This window comes from Corapipo altera, unplaced genomic scaffold, assembly GCF_003945725.1.
Source record: "Corapipo altera isolate COAL_440 unplaced genomic scaffold, ASM394572v1 22, whole genome shotgun sequence".
In the NCBI taxonomy this organism is placed as follows: domain Eukaryota; kingdom Metazoa; phylum Chordata; class Aves; order Passeriformes; family Pipridae; genus Corapipo; species Corapipo altera.
Genome location: NW_020884886.1, coordinates 14,636,349 through 14,654,619, shown reverse-complemented (window position 1 = coordinate 14,654,619; position 18,271 = coordinate 14,636,349). Strand labels below are relative to the sequence as shown.

Below are 18,271 nucleotides of genomic sequence, written 5' to 3'. Positions count from 1 at the left end.
TTAAAATGTTTTAGTTCGAAGTTTTTGGGAAACCTGAAAAAGAAACTTGCTTTTAGAAATGAGTTCTGGTACCTAATGGTGTGCCTCTAACAGTGATTTGAAATCTGGACAAATCTTGCAAATATTCAGATTCGTTTCCAAAAGCTTTGATTTTTGTGAAGAGGATAATTTTTGGATTTTTCCTTTTTTTCATTTTTGTTCGGTTATTATCAGTTCAAATGTCAAGTTACTCAAGGAATCGTGATAGAATAATTTAGGTTACAAGGGGTTTCAGAAGGTTCAGTGCCATACTCAGAGCAGGGTTTGCAGTTTTCTTTCTGCAAATGGAGTTATGTAGAGTCTCTTTCTCCTGTGTTTTTTTAAGTGGACATCTGAGTTACTTCTATATGTTGATTATCAATGGAATCATTTGGTACATTCATGAAGTAAATTATGCTGGGCAAAATGCAGCTTTGAGCCAAAATGCAGCTTACAAAAACTATAGGAAATGTCTAGTGGTGATCCACTGGTTTCTTTTCAGAACTTACCCCAGACAAGGTTATGTACAGCATTTCTCTGCCTGCCCCCACTTTTCGCTTGCCAAAGTCCTGAGAGCAGCCGTGGTGCTGTTCAGAGTTGCCTCAGTGATGGACACCTTTCTGTCAGAGCAGTGTCCCCAAAGGCCAGGGGACACTGAGCAGTCACAGCACATTCATAGAATCACAGAATGTGCTGAGTTGGAAGGGACCCAAAAGGATCATCAAGTCCAACTCTTAGCCCTGCACAGGACCATCCCAAGAGAGTCACACCATGTGCCTGAGAGTATCATCCAAACACTTCTTGAACTCTGTCAGGCTTGGGGCTGTGACCACTTCCCTGGGGAGCCTGTTCCAGTGCCCAGACCCCCCTCTGGGGGAAGAACCTTTTTCTGATATCCAACCTAAACCTCCCCTGACATAACTTCAGGCCATTCCCTCAGGTCCTGTCACTGGCCACCACAGAGAAGAGATCAGTGCCTGTCCCTCCACTTCCCCTCACAAGGAAGTTGTAACTGCAGTGAGGTCTCCCCTCAGTCTCCTTTTCTCCAGGCTGAACAAAACAAGTGACCTCAGCCGCTCCTCATATGGCTTCCCCTCATGGCCCTTCACCATCTTCACTGCCCTCCTTTGGACACTCTCTAAGAGTTTCATGTCTTTCTTATATTGTGGTGCCCAAAACTGCACACAATATTCAAGGTGAGGCCGCCCTAGTGCAGTGCAGAGCAGGACAATGCCCTCCCTTGACCAGCTCAGCCTGGATACAGACATAATTTTTATACCTACATAATTTATGCATTGCTAGTACTTATGAGGCTTTAAAAATAAACTCTGTTGAAGAGCAATCAGAATAAAACTGGAGAATGGCAGGCAAATTATTCAGAAAAAGGTGTGTGGGGTTGTACATGGCCATACATGGGTTTTCAAATGTTTTACATCAGAATGAGGATTTTCTCATTGTAATAAGGAAACCAATGCTCAGAGTTTTTCACTTGTTAATGTGCGATAAAGAGAAAGCCCGATAAAACCCAGTCTTTATGGCTTTTACCCAGTGTAGGATTTAGAGGTGCTGAGTTTCACATTCAGTTACGTAGTTAGAGCCAAGTTCTTACCATCTTTAAGTTCTCATCTTCATAAAAGTGTGGCTGTGTTTCTTAGCAGACATACAGTTCTTTCTGTTTCTTTGTGTTTTCTGATGCCTGGAGTGCATGGCTTTCATCACAGACAGGAAGGCTCTTCTGAGAACATACTTTGTAACATACTAAATTAAACCTCTACCACTCAACAAAACTAAATCTGAATAGTTGTTTTAGATAAAAATAATGTTGTCTAGAGCAATCTTAAACAGGAAAAACAATATGCCTTACAAACCTTTTCTGCACATGCTGACAAGCTCGGTAAGTTTTAGAACTGATAAATAACAAAACCTTATCTAAAATGCACTTTAGATACTTGGCTCACATTGTTGGACCAAGCTCAGCATTAAACTGGCTTTGAGTGTCAAATTAACTAGTGGGGCTGTCACAGCTGAGCTGTTTCCTCTAAAGATACAGAAAGATATGGTATCACCAAACATTTCCAATATGTAGGAAACTTGCTTCTTAAAGAAATCATCCATGTGGAACCTAGTTCTCTTGCACGTGTGCTCCACTACTGTATTTATCAGCAGTCATAGTTCTGTTTGTGCTGGGAAATCAAGTCCCAAATTGGTGGTCAAGGAAATAGCCCGAACTAAAACTGGACTATGAAGTCTACTTTCCAGCCAGGCTGCAAGGGTGCATAGCTGATAACCAAGCATTAGTCACAGAGTAACTGGTCTCAACCCAAGGAACAGGTTTGCACAGGGAATAGCAAGGTGTTAAAAGGCAGTAGCAAAGTTCTTCTGTACAGCAGCACTTGGTGGGTCCCTTGAAGCCTTCCCCTGCTTAAATTACTGACGAGGAGGGAATCATCCTGCTGATGAGTACCCCAGGTAGTCAGACGGCCAGAAGAAAGCTTAAACAGTAAGATAAAATACTCTTAAACTTCAAAAGCCAGCAGCAGCTTCTGTTCTTTAAGTTTTTAATCCAGACATTCCCTGGATCGATTTGCCTCCATTCCTGGAAGGCAGCAAACAAGACCAGACTTCTCAGGAGAAGAACTTGGAAGTCTGGGTACACAAGCAGAGGTGATTGCTGACAGCTTCTCCCTTCCCTGCTGCACAGCATGAGTCAGGAGAGTGGGTCCAAATTTCCTATTCCTGTAGTTTACTACATGAGAGACCAAAGGGTGTGAGTGACCCAGTTTCTCCCTTCAATCTCACACTCTGTGATCTGCTTCTAACTGCAGGTGGCCAGTTCCACAGCTCCCATCAGAGATTCCTTAGCTCCGAGTCAGTGTGGTGACCCGCAGGATGACTACTTTCACAAATCTGACTCCCTGGTATACTTCAAATTCAGAGTAGGAACATCCTTCATTCCAGGGAAGTTCGCAGCCTTATTTTTTTGCAGTCTAAAAGGAGATGAGCAAGTTTTTGGCATGTGCACCTGCTTGTAAAGAAATGAGTGGGACCACAGGCAAAAGCTTGTTGCAGTCCAGACAACCTCCTGCTCACCTGGGCTGCAAGAGCCAAAGGCACAGCCACGTGTCCTCCAGTAGTTGGTAGGAGCAGCACCGCACCTGAACTCAGAGAGCATCACATGCCAAAAGGTGCTGTGAGCATGTTCTTTGCCGCCTTGGTATCATATCAGGCAGTGTGCAGTCATCATACCACTGCCCTGGAAAAAGTCTTGTTAACCTGATGGAAACACCTTTCTGACCCACAACAGGGCATCTTCTCCCTGCCTAGTGAAAGTCATGACAAACTTATCAGGGGAATGTCAGACAGTAGTGGCAGGTGTTACAAGCCAACAGGAGGAAGTCAGGCTCACAGTGACCCCTTCAGCTTTGGCAAGAAATGATTCTAAGAAGCCATTCAACTCTGAACCTGGAAGATTCCTCAACTGCACAGCTACATCCATGGTCAGCAGAGCGGAAACATCCACGGGCAACACAAATGGACAGCCAACAGGAGAGACGTGTCTGTTTTTCAGTGGGAGCACAGAGGTTATCCAAGCTAATTTTTAACTTGCTGAAGTTGTGCTGGCAGCAGTGCAGTCTCAGCAGTGTGCCAGCTCAGGCAAGAAGCATGACCAAATCGCTTTGGTACATTGAGCGTCCTCCTGCCACCCTGCCAGCCACAAGAGCTCAGACGTGTGTGCATAACGCTGCAAGACAGGTGTGTTCCAGAACAAGAAATACATGTTTTGCTCCTTAACTTCAGGCATTTAATTCTTCTTTCATTGCCCTGGAAACAGAAATTGATGTGTTGACTATGATGCACCAAAGCTTCTGAAGAAAGAGATGGTGGGTGATTATGGCTGAGTTTCTCTCGAGTCTGATGGCTGTAAAGCAGATGGGGAGTCACTGCATGCTTTAGAAACTTTATAGGCAATCATCTGATTTCTTACTTTGGCATGGCACAGTTGCAATAGCCAGCGTCTGGCTGGGCAGTGGGCACGTAGTCCTGCACCCTACCCCAGGGAAAGCTGGGACAGTCAGAATATTTTGCTCTGTGGTATGAGTGAAAACTGAGAATACCATTTACTTTGGCATATATTCAGGTGCCTCTGTATCATTCATCTCAGTACTGCCCCCAAACCAGAAACAAGCCAGGTTTGTGCTGGTGGCCGAGGTCTGAGCCATCAGTTATGTGCTGTCTCCAGAGTGCATGCAGGGTGCCCTGTGCTCCCTGCTGCCCACAGATAAGGTCTTCTCCACTTCTGTGAAATCAGGAGAGGCTGTCACTACTCAAGTAATTCAGGACATCACCTCCTTCCATCCCTGAGTGTTCCCAGGAAAGGAGAGAGCAATTTGTAGTCTGGATAGATTATTCTGGATGGTGGTAGCAGTATGTTTATCTTTCCATATACTGTTACACCAGGACAGGATTCAGGCTGGGACATGGACAAGGAAGCTGCTATGCACACTCTTGGTGTGGGTGTGACCACAGTAGTTCTGTACCTTTCCTCAGTGCCCTTTCTGACCCCCTTTTCTCAGTCTTCCAGCTGCAGTACATTGCTTCCCAGCTGTTCTTCCAGACTCCCTTTGCTGTATCCAACTGTGCCTCCATGTTGATCTTCTGCATTACCTTCTCATTTCCGTCTACATGAGATTAGCTTTGACCATAAAAGGATCTGGGGAGAAAGCAGACTCCATGCCATGATTCATTTCTGATGCTTGTGGGGGGCCTGCACTTCACAGTTTATCAGGCTCTGCTTTAGTAACAGGCTTTTCAACTCTGCTTTTCCCACAAAGACCCGACATTCAGAGCAGGTATCCTCCCTAGGTCGGCACTGGTTGCTGCTGTTACACCCTTTATCAGGTGGGGTGTTTCTCACAGTGCACCTGCCATGCAGGTTCTCTAACTTGTGTATTACTGTGCTGTCACCCAGCCTGTGAGCCACACTGTCACCTCAGGAACTGCCTCAGAGTCTGTCAACATGCACTGAATAGCCAAATCTCCAGATGCTTGAGGAAAGTTTTTCTGGTCATCTGGACTATAACAAGCTATCACAGGAGATCCAGCATGCCCCCACCTAGAAGGAGGGTGTATTTTCAACCCTTTCTGGTTTCCACGGTGTGTGAATCACCAAACCCTCATATGCTGTACACAGAAGCTCACAGTGGCATTTACAGTCCTGTTGTGTTGACCATGAGGTAGACACGGTCATCTCTGTGGCTTTCCGAGTTTCAAAGCCATTTTCCTGGTGAGATTTTAGAGTATCGGAGTATTTCCAGGCCAAACTTACTCCCAAACACTTAATACCAACCTGAGATCATGTCCCTTGTACATGACCTGGTCACAGCTAAAATGCCAGTTGCTGCATCCACCCCCTTGACTCATCCTCCCCCCAGGCTGTCTGTAAACTACTGCTCCCTGAGGCTTTTTTTGTGCCTGTGGAAAGGGGGATGGGCACCACCAGTGCTGTGGCACCACTGCATCTCCTACACAGTTTCTCCAAGCATGTTGTGTCTGACCAGCACAATGCTTTCCCACATAACCGTCAGGTATTAGATACTGTTTGGCTATTTGTGAGGGCACTTCCACCCCCAGAGCTACAAGCACAGGTATAGGGGCCTTCCTATTTAATTTTTTAAGACCGACTTGCCGTCTTCTGCAGATCTCAGGAGCTCAGATCTGTTTTTTGTTTGGTCATTCTTCATTGCCTTCAAATGGTAATGGGTTCCTCCTCCAAAAGACCACTTACCCAAGTGCCCAAGCCCCTTCCCCCTGCCACGTGGGAACTGCACCACATGCCAAGGATACTCTTAAGTCTTTACCAGGGGAGCAGGGCAGGGTTCCTGCTCTAAGCATTTCCTTACGTGAATTGTTTCTTGAGGATGGTTTTGGATGCTGCCCAAAGCAGTTGGCCAAGATGATACCAGAATGTAATTTGATTCTGCATCAATGAGTTGCTTTCTTTCCAAAGCATCGTAACTTTAAGCCAAAATGTGGGTTAGTTTTTTGTTGGTGTTTGGGGTTTTGTTGGTGAGGGGTTTTTTTTTAACCTTTTTGCTATTGAGAGGGCTTTGTCATTTCACGTCTACAGGATGTGGCCCTTTTGTGTCTATCTGCTTCTTTTGCAGCAACATTGAACAGACACAAACCCCTTAGTCCACAGTTGCTTGTGTGGACAGCCAGCTGCCTCCAGCCCAGCCCATCAGAGCAGGACCTGGCACTCCCACTCCATGTGCCTCCTTCAGCCTGCTGGTGACACTTGGCTTAATGCAGCCCAGGACAGTTTGCTGCCTTTTTCAAAAGTAGAGGTTAGTGGCTCATGTTCAACTTGGTCCAGACCCTGAATCCCCAGGTTCATCTCTGCAGAGTTGCTTTCCAGTTGCCCCAGCCTGTACTGGTGCCTGAGATTGTTCCTCCTCAGGTGCAGGACTCTGCTCTTCCCCTTGATGACTCCTCACAGATGAGAACCATTCTCAAGTGAAAAGAATGGCACTTGAACAATACAAAGAACAACTCTTTCCCTCTGTTTTTAAGAACCTTTTGGGGTTGGTTTGTGCTTTTGTATTTTCCCCCTCTGCCTCAGTATAGTAACTTTTGGTAACTACTTTGTTCATACATCTGCTGCTGAACAGTTCTCTTTCCTGACAAGTATGGCCTGGAGACAGTTTACCCTAGCATTTTTGATGTGGTTCAGACCACTGAAGGACTTCAACGTGGAATAAGTTAGAGAGGGCAACATGTATGCCAAGCAAAAGAGAGAGAATATCTGTCCCTCTTGCCCCCATCCCAGCAGGTCGTTCACCTGTAGGAAGTTCATATACAGGATTAATTTCTTGTTTCCTCTTTAACAGTAAAAGCCATAAATAGCAGGTGTTTTCATTCTATTAGAACTGACAGCATTTTAAACCACTTTCTACACAGATAAATCACTTCACACACCACGGTTTTTCACAGCAAGGTGAAAATGGGATTGCCAGCACATCCAGTAACACCTGGGACCTGCTTTGTGTCTGGTGTTTGCTCTTCAGCCTTATGTTGAGGGAAACATAAAGCTGTGGCCATTACATGATTTCCAGTGCTCGCTCCTTGTTATGGCTGACTGCAGTGTGAAATGGGACCAGCCAGTTCCAGGCCTGGTTTTGAACCAAAATCCATACTGGAGCACAACTGGCTTTTATCTTTTTGGGCTGTAACCAGTAAAATGTTCCTGCTTTAAGAAAGCCACCCTCCTACCCACCTCTGCACCCAGGCAGCAGGTAGATGTTTAAAAATGGGGACAACCAGTTTTGCCCTGAAACAGTAACATGGCTGAGCTGCAGGGAACTTCCCAAACCTCTTAGGATCAGCAGGAGCTTTGACTACTCACTGTCTATCACACTCTTAAACTGCCAGCTGTGAGAAGAGGATTTTGGAAAGATGGAGGAAGGGAAAAGACCAGGGCAGAGAAAGCAAAGCACCGTCCCTTTTCCCAGCTGCTGTAGGTGCCCTGCAGCACACTTGCAAGCGAAGGCAGCTGTACATGGAGGACTTGGGTTGCTAAAGGGTCTGGTGGCTCAGGTAACATCAGCACAGAACAGCTTCTCTCCCACCTTTCCCCCCCAGCACCACCACACTCTTATTTGCCTCACCATCCCTGCTGCTTACCCTTTATTTTATATGAGGTATCACAAACCCACCTAAAGACTTCATGTATTTCAACACAAAGCAGCCACTAAGTGAAGCAATGTAATTTATTTGACATTATACCAGACACGGGTGCTCCAGATCCAGACTTGACCTTAAAAACAATTTAAAATCCTGGATTTGCTGTATTGGAGGTATCAGTTACCCGCCTGAGAGCCAAATGTGTCAGTATTACAGCCACTGAAACAGAAAAGTAAGTACAGGACGAGTCAAGCTAGCAAGCACCATCAGTCCATTTCAGCTGTGAACTCGCTTCCAGTTTTGGGGGGCTGGAAGAAATGACAAGGCTGTTGGACAACTTCACAAGTATTTCAGTATAAAGCAGCTCTCGGTTACTCATGTCAGTGTCTAACTACAGGAATTAGGAAATATCGATTTCATTTTTTTTTTCATTTCTCTGAATTGATGTCAGGCTAAGAGAAGCCCCCACCCACAGGAGAGGGGGACTGGGGAGTGCTCCCTCTCCCTCACCCCTCTTAAAAAATGAGGTACCAAATACGACACAGCTCCCGATGACAGTAAATTAAACAAAAAACCCAAACATCATCTTACACCATAAAACTGTGCAGCACTATCCCAGCTGTTAGAGCCTGCCCAGAAACCTGCAAAACCTGCCCAGGGACAAACACACACCTGAAGATGGGACATAGATCTGAAACCGAATCACAACCAGCTCCACAACAAACTCGCTGCTCGTTGCTTCAGCTGCACAGCCACTGTCTCCAACTGCTTTACTCCATTTAACAAATGTTGACAAATGCCAAAATGAATAGTTTGTGCTGGTAGCAAATCCACAGCTGTGATCTCTACTAGATTCTTCTACAGCTGAACACCAGGGCACTGTTATTACCCAACAGGCTGTCACCTCCCAGTGCAAGAACCAACTGCAGTTTATATGAGGTACATAGTTTAAAATGCACACAGATGACATGAACATGAGTGGTGCTGGAAAAATCCAGAGTTGTTTTTCCTCTGTGACTTATTGGCTTTGTTCCTTCAGATGCAGCCTTTGAAGGGATACACAAGGTGTTGCAGCTGTACCTGTATTTCCCAGACCATCACAAGAGGCAGTCCTCGCTGAAATAACACACCCTTCCATTACACAACTTATATTTACACAATTTTCTTCTTAAAAAAACTATTAAGATGCACCATGAAAATGATCATCCCTTTCTCTCTTGTTACTGACATGGAGGCAGTAGACCCTGTAATCTCAGAACAATCTAAATTGCCAGAAATAAAATGAAAACTGTTTTCAGGGAAACATGCATTTATTGTTAAGCATTCCCAGTGAAAATCAACATCTTTTAAAATGTGTGTTTATTTTAAAAATTATTTGTGTACAAAAGTGTTTGTGTAGTTTTTATTTTCAAGACAAAAAACACTGATGCTGCATTCCAGCCCCCCGCCCCCCTCCCTCTTCTACAGGAAGTCTGATGCTTAGGAAGCAACCTCCTGCAGTATTTAGTGGTAAATATATATTTACTAGAAAAGTCAGAATTTAGGATGGAAAAGGTAAGAAAAGCAGGGTTCTTCAGCAGTTGACATCAGCATTCCTATGATAGCAGCCTCCTTCTGACACTGCACAGAGCACCAGCAGTTGCCGCAAATTGCAAACCAGACAAGTACAGCATTTTCACAGTACATTTCCTCGTCTGTCAAGTCATGGACCTGAACTTACATTATCGATGAAGGGCTCAGCACCATGAGTGATCCTGTAGTTATTTTAATGCCTACAAAGCAGGTAACAGCAGAGAAGGAACATCACAGCACAGTACAGGGCAAATGATTCGCTAGAGTTTGTCCAGTGAGAAGAAATCTGAAGTCAAGTTGCTGCCAACAGAGCACTGCAGCTGGAATAACCAAGCCAGAAGCCAAATGCGTTGATGGCAGTTGGTCTTGTGAGTCTGATGATGAGTCAGCTGGTGACACTAACACCACAAGTGGGAAGAGCAAGCTACATCATTCACAGATAGTTTTGGAACAGATCAGAAAACTAGCAAGAGAGAAGCAACTGCCGCTTTGCCTAGCCCTAGGAGAAAGCTGTGCCTGGAAAATGAGGATGGTACCTGTGAAAATGTCTATATGGTCTTCCCAGAAGAGGCCTTAGGCACCCAACAAGCATCTTGACTTCCATGCTTTAGTTCTGTGATGCAACAGATGATGATGAAATGCACTTCTGCTATCTCTTGTTGAGCCAACTGCTCATCAAAACCATACAAAACTAAGCACCTGATGACAAGTCAGTGGCCACACTCATCAACTCCATCAACAAACCAGAGCAGGAGAGGACACCTCATCTTTCTGTTGCCTCTGCTCATCAGCAGACACTAAGTAAAACCAACTTTTTCTGCTAAATTATTTAACATTTCCCCCTTTGGGCAAGCCTCCAAGTCCAAGCCAGCTTTTGTTGGTGTTTTGGAAGGAAACAGGACATGCACAGTTAGGTTTCCCCTTGCACTAAAAATGGAACACTTACTCATCACAGTGCATGACCAGTGCAGTAAACAAGAAGTCTTGCTTGAGCATGTGTTTTGATTTCCCCCCACTCCCCTTTTCCCTTCCCCAATGACATAAGCAATCCATGTACTCTGAAGTGCCTAGTCTGAGTCACAGCTGTTAAGCTTAAATTTGCATAGTTTAAATGTTTCTGTTACCCACACCATCTAATGCAGATTTGGTGTTACAAAGTAAGATTCTTTCTGGCTCTTTAATTCCTCCTTTTAGACAAAACAAAAAAAATCCTATATTCCTTATGTCAGTGTTCCAGTACTAATTTACATGGAAAACAGTTGAATACAGTGATAATTCAAAAAAACCCTAAGACACATTTGTAAACCAGTAGTACCTAATTACTTGGATAAATACTACCAAACCAGTTATAGTCAAGGCCCCATGTACTCTGTGGTAAGCTTAAAAAAAAAAAAAGTTTGGAGTATGCAGAATAAATAGCACTGACACATCTTTCCAGAAGGGTATGTATCTAAGTTTTTTGTCTTCAAAATGCAACGGTTTGTCACGCTGAGAACACAGCTTGTTCACAGAAGAAACGGGAGGAAGCTGTGAATTTGGCAAGGGGGTGGGATACAGTCAGGGCTTTTGGTACTCATGGGAAAACAGAGCTTTTGGCAACAGGAAAGGGCATTTCTCTACCTCAGAACAGAGCTTTACTATGCTCTTGGAGGAACTGGATGAGATAGGATAAACCATTTTGCTGGATGCATGTTAAAATGTTCAGCAGTGAAATCCAGTGGATGCTCTGGCAATCCATAAGTGTCATTACCAGTATCTTGTTTAGAAAAATGGGGCCATTTAGACTTCAAAATGACTGTTTCAAGCCATCTTCTGGCACAATAGAGGAAGACAATGGAGGGTTTATCTGTACTGAGACAGCAACTGTACCCATGTTTTGTGTTCTTGTTTTAAGGAAGTGGTAAATGTGCAGCCCAATTCCACAGCTGGAGAGGACTGCACGGCAACTCCACGTCCTGTGGACGCACAGGGCCCTGAATATAGTGATGTTCAGTGATACAGAAAACAGAACTACCATTTGTATGTACAAACTCACAATGAAAAACTGAACACTAAAAGCAAAATTCCTAGGGCTCAGCCCCAGCTGCAGTTAAACTAACCTTGTACAGCATTATCCCTATATTCAACTCTGATAATTACCGAGAATACAAAAACATTCCTTATAAAGGAGTCACATGTCAAAATTCAGAGGGACTTCAGACCACAAGTGTCTCCTTAATGCTGGATCACGTTTCTTTCCCAGCTCACTTCTTGAGCAGCTTCTTGCCAGCACCTGAGCTAGCATTAAGCTACCGAGCACATGGATGGAGGGCAAAACCCACAATCCAACATTTATACATAAGGGGGAAGGGAAAGACAAAAGTATTTTGCAGTAGAGAAGAAAATGAGGTAACTCCATGAGATAAGTAAAACTTGACAGGGCATTCTTTCAGAGGTGACCATGCTCACCTAAGAACCATTTCCCCTTTTCTCCCTCTCCCCCTTTTCCCGGTTTCATTTATCCCTTTACGTACTGTTGGAAAAACCTGCTGTTCTTAGGAGACTAGTCTTATCAAAAGACAAGTTCAGAAGCCCATAACTGAGAATTTTTATGTCCCCGACAATGATTTCCAAGTTCTTTCTTTTGATAAATAGCAGCGAAGAACAAAGGAAAGTAGTAAGCGATTCATATTTACCACCAGGGTAAAAAAAAAGGTGTTGATGTAATCAAGAAGTTCTTAGCCTGTATAACAGAAAGACAGCAACTTGAGATTAACACAAGTGGCATTTTGCCAGTTTCCTACTGTCCCTGGTTTCCACCTAGCAAACCAGCTGGACAGTAGCAGCTTTTTGTTTAAAAAAAAATAAATAAATACAAGGAAAGTCAAAACAACTCATTTCCTTTGGCATCATTGCAAATGATTTACACTAACTCAAGAAAACTGGTCACTGACTACACCTTAAAAAGCAGTAAGTATAAAGACTAAGCAAATGCATTTAGTATTGCACTGATATGAGTTCAAAGTATTTACTGTCTGTGCCCTATTTTAAGTTTGGACACATCAGACAGAGCAGTACAGGGAACATCCCTGAACTAGCCAGGTCTCTACAGCTCTGTTTTCTGGTTCTGTTCCCCTACCACTATGCTCCAGGTATTTAACAGATAGCATAATGTTCCTGATTTCCTCTAGTATGAGTTATAAACAGACTATGAAGTGTGAAACTATTTCAACTTGAACTTCATAGCTCTAGAAAAAAACCCAAACGGGCATATATTTCCCCACCCCATTAGTCCACAGTTTAGGAGAAAAAAAAAAACAGCAAAACAAAACAGTCATAGAAAAGATGACTTATACAGTACTCCATTATCCACAATCCCTATTCTCTAGTCTCAGGATTTCTCTGAACTTCCTTGTCAGATATATTCTCAAAAGTTAGCATCATATTCACAAAGACATTACAGCTCTCTTTAAATAGATGTACTAGTGTTTGAAGTTGCAAAACTAATAATTTTCAAGCTTTTGCACTCAGGATGAAATGTCATTTTAATACAAATAAAAAGACTGACTGTATGTACAAGCCAAGGTAAGATTTCAGTTCTCGTTTATCAGAAACATCAATCCAAAAGAAAGCTAAATTGAGAACACACTTCTACTTCTATGAGCATTTGAAGTATGTACAGTAAAAACACCACCACAGCCTCCATGTGTTAACCAGAGAAAAATGCGAGCAAGGATGAATTTTAAAGTACCTGGTAAGCAATCCTTAAATTGAAGCCCAAAATAAAGCTAGAAAACTGCTGCAAAAAACAGCTGATTGCATCATATCAAGTACTCAAAAAATTTTTTTTTCATTCTCAGTATGCTGGAGAATCAGCTTTGTCCCCCTTCAAACACCATGAAATCATATTATCCAGAATGTACTCAAGAACACTTTACAGCTATTTAAGACCAAAAAAAAGGAAATGAAACCAGCTCCATCTTTCTGTGCTGTATCGAGGCATACTCCTTACATGATTGTGTAGAAAACATGATGGATGAAAATCATTACTGATAATTCAAAATATATATTTTTAAAGGGGAGCCTAGACTACTGTAATGGCACACATAATACCTATAGATGATGAAACATAATCAACAGTATGATGTAAGGGAGAGGAGAATCAGGTTTCCCAATTAATAAGCTAGAAAGAAAATGGTTCTGAATAGCTCACCATTTGGAACTTTGGGTAAGTCTTGAAAGTCTGTCAGGAAAAAAGTTACAAAAGCAAACGAGTATTTCCATGGTGCTCTCTTCAGCAACCCTACCTAATATGTCTATTAAGTACAAGCATGCAAATATAGGTCAATCCACAGGCACATAGGATCCATGTTAAAAACAGTAAGAGATAACTGTGATGAGTGGCACCAACAATTTTGATGACTAACACTCAAAAATGTTGCTTTCTGAATTACTAAATCAAAATCCTGAAGCAAGTTCCTGCTAGTCTTCGTCACACTGCTAAACACTAAAGTAGGCATGTTTTTCCCCATTATCTTAGCTGAGCTCAAAGAATTTTTACAATATTTAGTAAGAAAAAAAAATTAAAGTATTTCCCCTTTTTAAATTTACACAGACGTTTAATTAGCTTTATTTACAGAGCGCTTTTTTCAGTCTCCAATAGTGCCTAGATAGCATCATCAGGCAAGAGTGCCAGTTTTGAAAGAGAATCTATATAGAATCCTAGGATAACAGATGGTGATGCTCCTCCAGAAGGGGCAAGCTGGACTACAGAAGCAGCTCTCTCTATATGGCTCAGTTACTCAGGAGTAATTCTGTTGCAGTCTCTACATCCCATGATTTTGAAGACAAGGCCACTATTACTGCATTCTGCAATGAGAAAACAAAAGCAATAATATTTTCAGTGTGTGAACCTGCAGCTCTGAGAAGTGGAATGAAAAGTTCACAGATTAATCAGAACATGTTAGTTTACCATTTATTAAATTCCAACGAATAATTTATAGAAAAATTTTTTCAAAAAGGCAGAGATAGCTCACAAGATTCATCAGTAACGTAGTATTTTACTCCAATTCTTAAAAATAAGTAACAAAACAGAATGATTAGACCTACAAAAGGTCACAGAAGTAGCAAATCTACTTTAGTATACTGATTATCTCTGCATTTATACACATATATTTGCCCTGCCCCTACTGAAAAATATTGAAGTTATATATACTTACCCTATCAAAGCCCATAGCACAAAGGTTTTCTATTTTTTTGGTGTATTCTGGACTAGAAACTGGTGCTCCAGCATACACATGTGCCCAAAGTCGAGCTGTCTGTTTAAACATTTCTGGGTTTTGTTTGTACTACACAAAAGAGAGGAGGAGAAGGGAAAAGTTAAATCAACTCAACAATCCAACCAAACAGCAAGACGGTATGGAAGACTGCAATCCATCATTCTTCCTACAGTATCTTCAGTAGTGTTTCATACTGATCATGTTGCTATTTTCCAAATTACTCTGTTTTACACAAAGAGTAAACCTATCCAAGCATTCGATATAATGAGTTTGCCTTCAGGTTAAATGATGCACTATGGGTATTTCATGTGTACAATTAGGTACTGCTCTCAACTGCAGTGATCAAAAGTAAAGGATCTATATTTCGCACAGCTACTGAAAGTTTATATTCAGTGTGGCAGAGCACAAATTATCCCTGTGTTAACAATCTCCAGAACACAGGTACTGCATACTACTCTAATGCATTTCTCTAATCACTTAGAAATATATCTGACTTTATGCATTGAAAGTAGGTCTGCAGTTTTCAGTCAGAACTAACATTCTACTACCAGGCTTCTTCCCGAGAATAAGGATACTGATCACACAGGTGACAAAAGAAAGGCTGAAAAACAGGTGAGCAAAAACAGGGAGCTACAACTCTTCAGGCAAGCTATTATTTACCAGAAAACACCCATGCCAGTGTGTAAGTATGTTATTTTGCACCAATCTTGTGACTAACAAGTTTCCTAAGAAACACCTGAATGGACTATATCGCAGAGAACTTTCTCCATGTGCCAAGAATTCAAAAGCCAAGAAAGTGGGTCATCTGTCATAAATTGTACTCAGAAAAGTTAAACGAGTTTCCCATTTTAGCAACCTTTGTATGCAATATCCATTTTTTGTCTTAAAAAAACTCTTCCTTTAAATCAGCACTTCAGCCCCAGCTTTAGATATTTAATAAATTTTAGCACTAAATAATAAGACAAGATAATACAAAGTATATTCTTCAAGTATTTAGATATCTGCATTTTAAGGACAGAAACATGGCTGACTATAATGCTTAAGTATTTCATTCATACATGAAAAAGTCTTTAAATCTATAAAGCATGGTCAAATGCTGAGCATTTCATTTTGCCTCTCCTACAAAAACACACCAACTACACCACTTTGTGTGCCTTGCACACCTCCCTCTAGTTCTGATCCACATGATGTAATTTGTATATTTACTATCTGGTTATTAATGGCATTAAAACAAACATGGGAGCCAATCCGTTGTTGGAAATAACTCGCTATTATAAATACAGTAGTCAGTAATAAATTTCTTTTGTTGAAATGACTAGAAAAGAGGAAGGATTAAGTTTGGCATCAGTAGCAGACTGAAGTACTATATTTTTCTGTTCCTCAGGGATCTTCCCCCAATTAATTTTTTAAAAAAATATTTTTGAGAACACTGCCAAACCTAGAAAGCAACTAGCTGAAGTGCAAAGGATTAGTCATAACTGCATTTTATTCAGAACTAGCTTTCAGTGTGCTATTAATAGAATTCCTTTACTTAGGTATCTATAAATAATCTAGCTTCTCACTGAATTGAGAAAAGCCTAACAGCAACTTTTCCTGATGTCTCTGTATCAGCAATCTGAGGCAGCTAATGTTGCTGTACTGAAAAAAACCAGCAGCTAGTTGAGGTAGTTTTGACACCAGGCAGCTGGTGTCTGAAAATGCTGCTGTTATTCAAGTAGTTCTTCCTGGGATTCAGCTCAAGAGCTTGCAGGACACTGCCATTTACCTGGACAACACATAGTTTAGTAACTTAACGAGTGTAGAGGATAATTAATTCCTTGTGAATTTTTGTTTTGGAAAAAGCAATCAACCTCAAAGTAAGAGACCCCAACATCAAATAAAACACATAAAGGAAGTGGGAGTTTACCACCACACCTCTCAAAACCATTACAATCACTTTCTACTTACACACACATGCCTCTAACTCAAGGCCAAATCCCAATGTAGTTTTCATGCAGGTATTTGCAGGAACAGGATAAACTGAATTCTCCCCACATCAGCCATGCCAGAGTCCCACTTGACACATCCCCACAAACAGCTGAGGGGCAGCAAAATTGCTCTTTGGAATCTACAAAGTTTCATGAAGGTTTTTGCCTGAGAAAATACTTTTTCCAGCTCAAGTGCTTCTACAAGACTGTTATGATTCCCGCACAAAAGTCTACCATCAGGGCCAGAACAGGAAACACTATTTTTGTTCTTTGTAAAAAAGGAAAAAGTGGTTTTGTTTAATGAAGATAGAGTGTGACAGCAAGGGCACACATCTGGCAAGAAAAGCCAGCACAGGGACATGCATGGTGGCCTTGCTGGCCTTGGCAACACTTCTCCCTGGGCAGAGTAATTCAGTCTGACAGAACTATTCAGGGACATTTGATGAGAGCAGCCTTACTGCAGAACCACACAAGTAAGCCTTCTGTACTTACTACTGAGCATAGTGCTAGCAAGCAACTCTCCCCAACCCAGTAGTTGCAGTGGGCTACCTCTGATCTCCATGTTTCCCTTCAAACCCTGACAGATTTGAAAAACTGCTTATTTTACATGGAAGGAGTGCACACTTTGTCACCCTATCCTGAAGGGTCCTGACTTACAGAAGACACAGGTGAGACAGAAGGTTCTCCCAGCATCACCTTGCTTTGTTCCTCAGTTCCTGAAATACACCCTTAGTGCCAGTGAGTGGGGAAGCCAGGCTGCCTCTCTCTCCCCAGAGTAAAAAGGAAATCATACACATACTTGGGACTCTGTTGAGCATTGTCACACTATGAAGCTATGGAATGAGTTTCTGTCTTTCATCTACACTTTAAAAAGAATCATGTCAGTCCTGGTATGGCATAAGATCCAACTGACATTTTATTTATTGGTATTACAAGTTATCACTACTGACTGAAAAGTAACAAATCTTATTGATTATAGAATTTTACTGTTACCAATCCAACCAGTGATTAAAACATTACCCCAAGTTACCCCAAGTCACTATATTCATAAAATTTTGACATTAAAAAATACAGTGCTCAACAATATTCATATTACTCTGGAAGAGGAGCTACATACCAAGTCAAATCCAATGAACACCATCAAGTTAAAAACTCATTTTAAAGCAACATAGTATTGCTTTTGTTATACTAGAAGCGTTAGATTTTAAAAGGCAAGTTATCCTGGCATTCATTTTACTATGCTGTTATCTCCTGACATTTCTCACAAGGTGATATAAATAAGGGACAAAACTAACAAAATAAAACTCCTGACACTGTAAAGTAACCACTACTTACTCTGCAGTCCAAAGAGTAAAGAGCACAAAACACTGTAGCAATAGCAACTCACTCTCACTATATGGTTATTTTCCAATAAATTGTTTGAAATCTTTACCTCCCATAAGGTTTGGGATCTAACCTGAGTCAGCAAAGGTTTATAGAAATGTCACAAAATTATGGTCAACTGATTATCTTACCTGGTTTGCCACTACTGCATCTTGTGGATCATCTGGTTCTGCAGCTGCCAACAATGCTTGCAGTGATAACAACACTGTTCTTAGAGTCATTGCTGCCGCCCTAAAATTGAAAATTTAAAAAATATTTTACCAAATCATATGCCTGCACTCACCTGTACTAGTATCATAGAAGATATGAGTTCATGTACAGCTTGTAAGTCCAAGAATGATAATTTTAAACTGCTGCAGCTTATAGTTATTAGAACACCGTTCTATATATATT

The 18,271-nt window shown here is 41.8% G+C and overlaps 2 protein-coding genes across 3 annotated transcripts in view; one reads left to right on the top strand and one right to left on the bottom strand.

The window, feature by feature from the left end:
- Positions 1-2,948, top strand: part of PDS5A (PDS5 cohesin associated factor A) — a 78,299-nt gene extending 75,351 nt beyond the window's left edge. Inside the window, exon 35 of the transcript XR_003527574.1 lies at positions 2,844-2,948. The gene's annotated coding sequence lies outside the window, so the exon portion shown is untranslated. The remainder of the gene's footprint in view (positions 1-2,843) is intronic.
- A 5,199-nt stretch (positions 2,949-8,147) lies between these two features.
- UBE2K (ubiquitin conjugating enzyme E2 K) overlaps positions 8,148-18,271 on the bottom strand; it is a 46,112-nt gene continuing 35,988 nt past the window's right edge. For both annotated transcript variants that reach the window (XM_027643013.1, XM_027643012.1), the window contains 3 exons: positions 18,010-18,109; positions 14,469-14,597; positions 8,148-14,118 (listed from right to left, as the gene is read on the bottom strand). In XM_027643013.1, the coding sequence (XP_027498814.1) occupies positions 14,044-14,118; positions 14,469-14,597; positions 18,010-18,099 (294 nt within the window). In that variant the 5' untranslated portion in view covers positions 18,100-18,109 and the 3' untranslated portion in view covers positions 8,148-14,043. The remainder of the gene's footprint in view (positions 14,119-14,468; positions 14,598-18,009; positions 18,110-18,271) is intronic.